The sequence below is a fragment of the Propithecus coquereli genome, unplaced genomic scaffold (assembly GCF_000956105.1).
Source record: "Propithecus coquereli isolate 6110/MARCELLA unplaced genomic scaffold, Pcoq_1.0 Scaffold73, whole genome shotgun sequence".
NCBI classification, from domain to species: Eukaryota; Metazoa; Chordata; class Mammalia; order Primates; family Indriidae; genus Propithecus; species Propithecus coquereli.
In genome coordinates this window covers 4,108,736-4,117,782 of record NW_012153396.1, presented here as the reverse complement: position 1 = coordinate 4,117,782, position 9,047 = coordinate 4,108,736, and the positions used below count along the sequence as shown (strand labels likewise).

The 9,047-nt window shown below is 42.0% G+C and overlaps 1 protein-coding gene across 1 annotated transcript in view; it reads right to left on the bottom strand.

Moving 5' to 3' along the window:
* The window catches only part of AS3MT (arsenite methyltransferase), a 19,244-nt gene extending 10,918 nt beyond the window's left edge, over window positions 1–8,326 (bottom strand). The window contains exons 1-9 of the mRNA XM_012661635.1: window positions 8,290–8,326; window positions 7,933–7,973; window positions 7,555–7,682; window positions 6,805–6,955; window positions 6,166–6,302; window positions 5,372–5,441; window positions 3,099–3,180; window positions 1,577–1,708; window positions 1,109–1,251 (exon numbers count right to left, since the gene is read on the bottom strand). Coding sequence (XP_012517089.1) covers window positions 1,109–1,251; window positions 1,577–1,708; window positions 3,099–3,180; window positions 5,372–5,441; window positions 6,166–6,302; window positions 6,805–6,955; window positions 7,555–7,682; window positions 7,933–7,973; window positions 8,290–8,326 — 921 coding nt within the window. The remainder of the gene's footprint in view (window positions 1–1,108; window positions 1,252–1,576; window positions 1,709–3,098; window positions 3,181–5,371; window positions 5,442–6,165; window positions 6,303–6,804; window positions 6,956–7,554; window positions 7,683–7,932; window positions 7,974–8,289) is intronic.
* Between the last annotated feature and the right edge of the window lie 721 nt (window positions 8,327–9,047).

Genomic DNA, 9,047 nt, shown 5'->3' with positions numbered 1-9,047 from the left:
TCTGAGTAGCTGGGAATAAAGGTGTGCACCACCACACCTGGCTAATTTTTCTATCTTTTGTAGACATGGGGTCTCACTATTTTGCCCAAGCTGGTCTTGAACTCCTGGCGTCAAGCAATATTCCTGCCTTGGCCTCCCAGATGCTGGGATTACAGGTATAAGCCACCACACCCAGCTGACAAAACAAACCTTACTATGCACAGTGTAGTAAAAATACCAATTAGTGTCATCATCAAACACTAAAATTTCTCAATTCCTTGATACAATTAAACAACTGAAATACTGTTACGCACTACTCTTATTCTTTCCCATCCCACTTCTCTGTAATCCAATGTCTGAATGAGGTTTCTCATAAAAAGATTTCTTAGGTGTGACAATGGTCTTGTGGTTATATAGGAGAATATTTCATTCATAAGAGATACATGCTAAAATATTTAAAGTTAAAATGTCATAATATCTACAAGTTATTTTCAATGGTTCAGCAAATACACACACACACAGATAAAAGGAAACATGGAAAAAATGTTCTCAACTGCTGAAATAGGTAATGGGTATTCACTGTAATATTATTAACTTTTCTATATTTAAAAATAGTTTTAGAATAAATAATTGGGGAAAAAATGCCTTTTTACACCACTTAAAACATACACACAGGCCGGGCACGGTGGCTCATGCCTGTAATCCTAGTTCTCTGGGAGGCCGAGGCGGGCGGATTGTTTGAGCTCAGGAGTTCGAAACCAGCCTGAGCAAGAGGGAGACCCCGTCTCTACTAAAAATAGAAAGAGATTAATTGGACAACTAAAAATATATAGAAAAATTAGCCGAGCATGGTGGCGCATACCTGTAGTCCCAGCTACCCGGGAGGCTGAGGCAGGAGGATCACTTGAGCCCAGGAGTTTGAGGTTGCTGTGAGCTAGGCTGACGCCACGGCACTCACTCTAGCCCGGGCAAAAGAGTGAGACTCTGTCTCAAAAAAAAAAAAAAAAAAAAACATACACACAACCAAAGTAGCACCAGCAAAGTGAGAAGCAATGCAAGGCCAAGAGAAGGTACCTGGAGCAAGAGCAAGAGCAGAAAGATGCCAGAAGTCATGGAAATTTTTATTTACCTTAAATGTAAAACTTGCATCAAATATTAGCACCTTTTCATGTCCTGTGATTCCTCCATTGTAAATAACTTGGCATCTTTTGGATGGTCCCGTCTTAGGGCATTTGAAGAGACGAAATGTTGCAGAAACAAAACGACAATCACCTAAAAACAGAATTTACTCATGGTTCGTCTCCAGCACTCCAACAGCTATTGGTTTGCTCAGCAGCTGAGGAACAAATATAAAGATGATTTTCTGTTTTGCATGTTATCAATTATTTTTCTGGGTACTCCCTCTATTTACTGAATGACTTCAAAGTACTTTATTAAATACCAAACTTTTGAGGGGTTACCATGATACAGGAGACAAGATGGATATCTCCAGGTGACACAAAATCTCCCTAAATGAGACTCACTCAAAGGCACTTAATGATCACCAAATCTGAACCATTCAGTTGCAGTTATAATAGTCCCTGCTGCTGTTTCTTACCAATAACCCTCTCCAGTTCCTTGTTTTGAATTGTAATGAGATTGGCAGTGACCAAACGTGGAGGGCAGAACCCACTTTTTTGGGCAAGGATGGCAAGATCCTTCCAGTACAAAGCACCACCCAGGCACTCACCTAAGAAAAAAACAAAAAACAAGCCACAGGGCAATCAATACTTAATATGGCATTAAGAGAATTATTCTTCTATATCATTGATTAGGACATGGTATTAGTTAAAACATAAATCCTACAAATAGAAGCTAACCTGAGGTCTAGAAAGTCATGGCTAAGACTGGGTATGCTAGCTAATGGTGTCTGGGTATCATTCACAGGATAGTCACTAATGGATTGGTTCTACCCGGCTGTGATCATAATATTCATGTATATATTAGGTTACTTTCTGAAAAGTGCTATGTTATGTGAATAAAATAGTATAAAAGCAAAATTATAACATTGCCTCTTAGTTCCAGATTAATCTCCCAATGATCTGCTACCAGAACGATAACTACTACTAATGTTCATAAGGCATTTTACAGTTTTTTTCAAGCACAAAAATGGTAATAGAAGTTTTATTTATTACATCAGTAAATGGGAAACAACCTAAATGATCACCAATAGAGAAATGGTTTCAGTATGGTACTGCTGTTCAACACAATTGTATAATATAAACATTTTTTAAATGTTTTTTAAAATTTTAGGCTAAATAAAATTAGAATACTAAGTTCTAGATATGGCATGCTGCCAATTTTATTATACACACACACAGGAAAAAAATAAACTAGAAGAATACTTACTAAAATATTAAAGAGATTATCACTGGATTTTATACGATTTTAAGTAATTTTTTTAAGAGATGAGGTCTCGCTATGTTTCCCAGGCTGGACTCAAACTCCTAGGCTCAAGAGATCGTCCCGCCTCAGCCTCCAGAGTATCTGGGACTACGGGTGTGCGCCACTGCACCCAGCTTAGTAATTTTTTAATTTTTTCTTTTTTCTGTGTTTGCCAACTTTTAACAACGTCCATTTATTACTGTATAGTAAGAAAAAGTTAACATAATTATTTGAAAAGAACTTTTGATTTCATAGTCAGACTGACCAAAAGCATGCATTTATCTCATTAACTTCCTGAGAGTCTATTTAAATGACAATAAACAACACAATAATGATGAGAACCTAAGGGAATTAAGGGGGCACCAGCTCTGGAACAGTTGCCCTCATTTCCACACTACAGTTTTCAAAGTATTTCTCACATTCATTATCACATTTAATCTTCATAACAGCCCTTTACTGGCAAATTGTATTACTATTTACATTTTACAGTTTGGAAAACAATAACTCAAAGAGATTCATTAAATTGTCCAAGGCCGTATCACTTTTGAGTGGCAGAGAAAGAATGGAACCTCAGCTTTCCGGCCTAATCCCATGCGATGGCATGTCACACAGCCTCATCCTAACCAGTAGAACGGAGCTCCGCACGTGAACGAGCATCTGCCTTAAAACAAAACAAAACAAAACAAAATACCTACCCCACAAAACTTTGTGTGTCCTGATTTCTTCTGGCAATTCAAGGCTAGCATAGACGTCACTGAAATATAGCTCCCCACCACACTGAAACGGAGACATGTTAGTCCAAACAAGGTTAAAGATTACATTGGCCCAGATTACAAAGAAAAGGAGGAAGGAACAAAATCAATTTTCAAAACCAACAGAAATGTTTGAGCTGGCCCTTTGTGAACAAATAACAATCAATAGGCAAGTGCCAAGGTTTCTTTTTCCCAACGGCCTATTACCTCGACAGGTAATAAAATCACTCTCTAAGAGTGTCTCTCTCCTAAATAAAGATACTCAGGCTACCTAAAGTTTTAGCCAACCTGAACCAAAAGCAGCTCCAGGTTGTTGTATAACTAACAGAAGATATAAACAGTATTCATAAACTCTTACCTCTTAAAAATAAGTTTTTGTGATGTTGTTATTTACTTTCATAACACATTATATTTTTAAAAATATTGTCCTTAAAATGTAAAGCAAATGAGTGATTAGAAACTTAAAATTTTATTTAGCTAATTTCAAAAGCCTGGAGATCTAGATTCTATAGTAATATTTCTACCTTTTATAAGTATATCTTGGTAAAGATAGTGAACTGGCCTATGAATTGGCATACTAACAAGGACATTATTAAATCATTTCTATATAGTTATTTTTATTTGAGCTTTACTACAGCCAAAATGTCAGAATTGTTTGTTTGTTTGTTTAGAGGCAAGGTCTCGCTACATTGCCCAGGCTGGAGGCAAACTCCTCAGCTCAAGCAATCCTCCTGCCTCAGCCTCCCGAGTAGCTGGGACGACAGGCAAGCATGCCACCTGCCCAGCTAAAATCTCCTATCTTCTACTATGAAAACACACATCTCATGATACACATGAAGGCTATAGAATTCCTGCAAGTTTTTCTTTCAGAAAGCAATTAATGTAAAGCCGGGCATAGGGGTTCACACCTGAAATCCTAGTACTTTGGGAAGCTGAGGCAGAAGGATTACTTGAGGCCAGGAGTTTGAGCAACACAGCAAGGCCCTGTTGCTACAAAAAAAAAAAAAAAATTTCCAGGTGTGGTGGCGCATGCCTGTAGTTTTAGCTACTCTGGAGGCTGAGGAAGGAGGATCGCTTGAGCCCAGGAGTTTGAGGTTGCTGTGAGGTATGATGACGCCACGGCACTCTAGCCCGCCGGGCAACAGAGTGAGACCCTGTCTCAAAAAAAAAGAAAAGTAATTAATGTAAAAGTTCCATCTACTGTAACTTCCCGAAGATCTGAAATCATGACAGATAAGAAATAAATAGCACTCAGAGAAACTAGAAGTGTTAGAAGAGAGTATATTCTTTTTTTTTTTTTTTTTTTTGAGACAGAGTCTCACTCTGTTGCCCAGGCTAGAGTGTGGTGGTGTCAGCCTAGCTCACAGCAATCTCAAACTCCTAGGCTCAAGGGATCCTCCTGCCTCGGCCTCCCAAGTAGCTAGGACTACAAGTGCATGCCACCATGTCCAGCTAATTTTTTCTATTTTTAGTAGAGATGGGGTCTCACTCTTGCTCAGGCTGGTCTCGAACTCCTGAGCTCAAGCGATCCTCCCGCTTCGGCCTCCCAGAGTGCTAGGATGACAGACGTGAGCCACCGCTCCGGCCATAGAAGAAAGTAAATTTATAGCAGCCTTTAGTAATCAGTCCAAAGTTTCTTGCAGCTCTGCAGTAGCTATTCTAGGATCACGTACAGAGGCAAACAGGAGAGACACCCAATAAAGCAAATATCTTAACATATTCAGTGACAATTGTCACCCTCATATTTACTATCTTTTACAAGCTGAGAGAGAAAGAATTCATACCTAGGGTATTCCTGCCTCTCCCCTTTTTTGCCATCTCTTTTTAATTTCTGGATAAACTAAGAGTTTGAGCTCTCAGTTCCAGGAAGAAAGAACAGGATTGGCCGAGCGTGGTAGCTCGATCCTAACACTTTGGGAGGCCAGGCAGGAGGATCGCTTAAGCCTGGGATTTTGAGACCAGCCTTAGCAACAGCAAGACCCCATCTCTATCAAAAATAGAAAAAATTATCCAGGTGTAGTGGTGAGCACCTGTAGTCCCAGCTACTTGGGAGGCTGAGGCAGGAGGATCCCTTGAGCTCAGGAGTTTGAGGTTGCAGTGAGCAATGACGATGCCGGGCAATAGAGGGAGATCATGTCTCAAAAAAAACAAACCAGGACTGATCCCATCAGTTCTCACTGATGTTGAAAGATAAGTTATCTCACTCTTCCCCTCACCTTCAGCACTTGATACACCTCCTGCAGCACGTGTTGTTTATCAGGCACAAGGTTAATAACGCAATTTGATCTAAAAAAGAACAGATGGAATGTCAAGCAAATCTACACACTATTTCAGAGCTCTTCTAATCTTTTCAGTCGCTAAAGGTGGCTTCTACCATTTTGTCAAAGCTATACCATTCTTCCTGCCTCCCTCCTCTCTTACCAATACTCAACTCTTCCCCAACGTAAGGGAGATAGGCAGTGTTTAGAATCTCTATAAAGTGTTAGCAGATTTGAATGTGCAGGAAAAAATATCAGACATGATTCTTATTTGTTTCTGACCTGATGTTCACCATTCAACAAGATGAAACCTGGGACCAGATTCCTACTGCACAAGGCATTTCCCCACATAAATAGGCCAAGTTCCTCAAAGGCAGCTTTCCTAAGGTGGTCACTTGGGCATGATTTCACAACAACTCACAGGGAAAAAAGAAACATAGAATCCTATAATTTGACATGAAAATATTACTAAAGATAACAGGTCAGTGTATATTGTAGGAGCAAACTTAGTGGTCTTGATAGTGTATTTGGGTTCATTGGTTTATGGTTAAGTTGCAAGTAAGTTCTCTCTTGGCCTAGCGTGTTCTGCTGCCAGTGGGCTACAGGCAGCTCAGACCAGGTCCCTCCCTCTGTTAAGACATGCTAAGTTTAGTTTAACAGCCTAAATGAGAGTCAGTTCAGCAAAAAGTGGTGACATTTGTGTGTTCAAATGGAAATGGACTATACTTGTGGCAGTAAGGATAACGACCTACATAACAACATCATAACTCTCATTCTTGACTCCAGCCTCTCCCAACTTCTCAATGCAGCCATGAATAAAAGTCACATTGGGTGCCTGGAAGCCAAATTTTTGCATGTGATAGTCAAGATACTTTTTAGCCATTTCCAACTAAAGGAAGAAAAATACAGATGTGATAATCAAAGTTTTAAAAAATATTCTACTTTTTTCCTAAAAATTTCCTATTATTTAATATTACCAGAATATACCCCCAGATTAATTTGAGTAAGTAGACAAGGTTCCTATGGACACGTAGGAGAAACTACAGCCTGGGACATAAACTTCCTGCTACATGCGTTTGCTTAAACAAACTCTTCATTCAATAAGAAAATCATTCAGCACAGATGGCAGAAGGAAGGAAAAGATCAAACTCCACTGGGCTGTCATGATATTCATATACCAGATCAAGCCTCTGACTTTGTGTTCTCCCATAAGAGCCCCTAATTGTCAAAGTTCTCAGCTTCCGGGACATGAAGTGCTAGAGGCACAAGTGAGCATTGCTAAATAGCAGTCTTGTAAATTATCTTTGAAGGGTCACAAAGAAAACAACTTTATCTCTAAAAGAGTGCTTTTGAAATTTTTTTCCTCCTTATCCTCCAAATCATTGCTTCACCTGATCTTTGGTCATGTCTATTCCAGTGATGTGTCCCTTCTCACCAACCAGCTGACTAAGCGCATAGCAATCTCTGCCACTTCCACTGCCCAGATCCAAAATCCAGCAGTTTTCTAGATGCTCAGGGATGACCAGACCACAGCCATAATACCTGGGAAACGGAAAGCGCATATGTTTTCCTCAGAGACTGTAAGACATGCAACCACTAAATCTTATACATCTTTCCTTTCTTCGTTCCTACCTCCCTGCTTTCCTTCCCTCATTCACTCATATTTCTCTTTAGGTGTTTAGTCTCCACCACTAAACTGGACGCCCTGAGAAGGCTGGACTATATCTGCTTTAACACAGTAGTATTGAGCACTGTGGTAGATATACTAAGAGTTAAATAAGCCATCTAAAATATTTATTCAATGAATACATTTAGGCATTCGCGGAGCATCTAATTCAGGCCCAGTACTGTGCTAGCTATTGAGGAAGAAATGTAAGATTCCATCCTCTGGGTGTATTTACTCTAACTAGGGAGGCAAAACATGGGCACAGAAAACAGGCACTGGCCACCACGTCCGGCCTCATTGGAGCCTCTTAAACAGAGCAGTAGGATGATCAGTGCTGACCTTGAGGATTTTTACAATAGATAAGGCGAGCCGGGTGGATTGGTGGTGATGGGTTAATTTCCTAGTGACTGGCATCACTATCTTTCTAGAAAGCTGAAATCTGGGGTCTTCCTGGGGGCAGCACAGGACACTCTACCTCAAGGCTACTTCTTCATGTACATTTTGCAAGGCTTCCCGGATGTGCTTGGGGACCGGTCTAGCTGCGGTGACACAGGCATTGGTCTGGAGGTCTGCCGACTTCTTCAGCACCTGCCCATAGTAGGTCTGACCCAGCGGCCCAGAGTGGAGAGAGGTGAGAAGCGGAAAGAAAAGCTGCAGCTGGTGTCTGCAGCGCGAGGGCCCCACCACCACCCCTATCCCCACTTGGCCCACCTCTGTTCCCGCCAAAGTTCTAAGGCCACACCCTGCCTTGTCCCCACTCCAGGGGTCCCGGGGCCGGGCAGAGGCGCTGGCCAGGCAGAGCTTCCATAGGCCTAGGCTGCACCTCGGCAGTTCCGGGCCCCACAGCTCTCACCTGCACAGACTCCCGGATCTCGGCGTCGCGGGGGGCGGCCACTGTCGGGAGGGGAAAGGTAGCTGAAAGGCCGGGGGTGGGGTTGGGGGGGCACCACGAGATGGAGGGGTGGTTAAGGGGCAGGAAGCAGGCCGACGGCCGCCGGGAGGACCAAGCTCTCGCGGCGTAGCTCTGGGGATGGCAGACGCCCGGGGAGCCGGGCTGGGCCGGGGATGGAGACGAGGTGCGCACTCACTGTCTCCTCCGCCTGGGGGCTCCAGGACCGAAGCCTCCCGCTGCCGGCTCCTCAGGTCCCGCCCCAGAGCTGCCAGGCCGACGGGATCCGCGCCTGTCCCGGGGCTGCACCCACGCCCCGACCTCCCGGCTTCGCGCCGCCGCGCACGCCCGTTGTCATCTTGGTAGCCCTGGAGTCTTTCCAGCCAGGAGGACGATATTACTACTAAGTAGCATCTTCCTTTATTGCTCCACTGTGATTTTCATTGATAATCTCGTATTCTGCCTTCAATGAACACCCACATATATAATGATATTTTTCCCTTTTTGGGAATGAAATCACCTTTTTTCAATCCAGTTTTTAAAGTCAGGTTTACTGAGGTGTAATATACATTCTGTAAAATTTATCTTTCTTTAGTGTACAGTTCTGTGAGTTCCGACAAACGTATATATCACCACGATTGAAACTAAAACAGTTCTCTTGCCCGAAAGTGTCTTCGTGTCCTTTTGTCCTTCCTCCTCCCACCCACAGCTCTTATGCAACCACAGATCTGTTCTCCCTCCCTATACTGCCTTTCCCAGACTGTCATGTAGAATGGAACCGTTACACTTTGTAGCTGTTCTCTGCCTATTTTCAGTTGTATTTAGGAAAGCAACTTTGATAAATTCATTTTTACCTCTAGTAATTTTTGGTCAATTCATATGTGTTTTCTAGGTATTGTCACTTCATTTTGCAGAAAGCATTTTTTAATTATTTTTACTTCCACCATTATATTTATGTATCTTATCTTGTTTTGTGGTTGTGACAAGCACTTCTATTCATTAGGATGGTAAGGAGTTAGGGAAATCCAAGTGAAAGGATATCTAAATGGAAGACACGGACTCCTTCACTAAATTATACT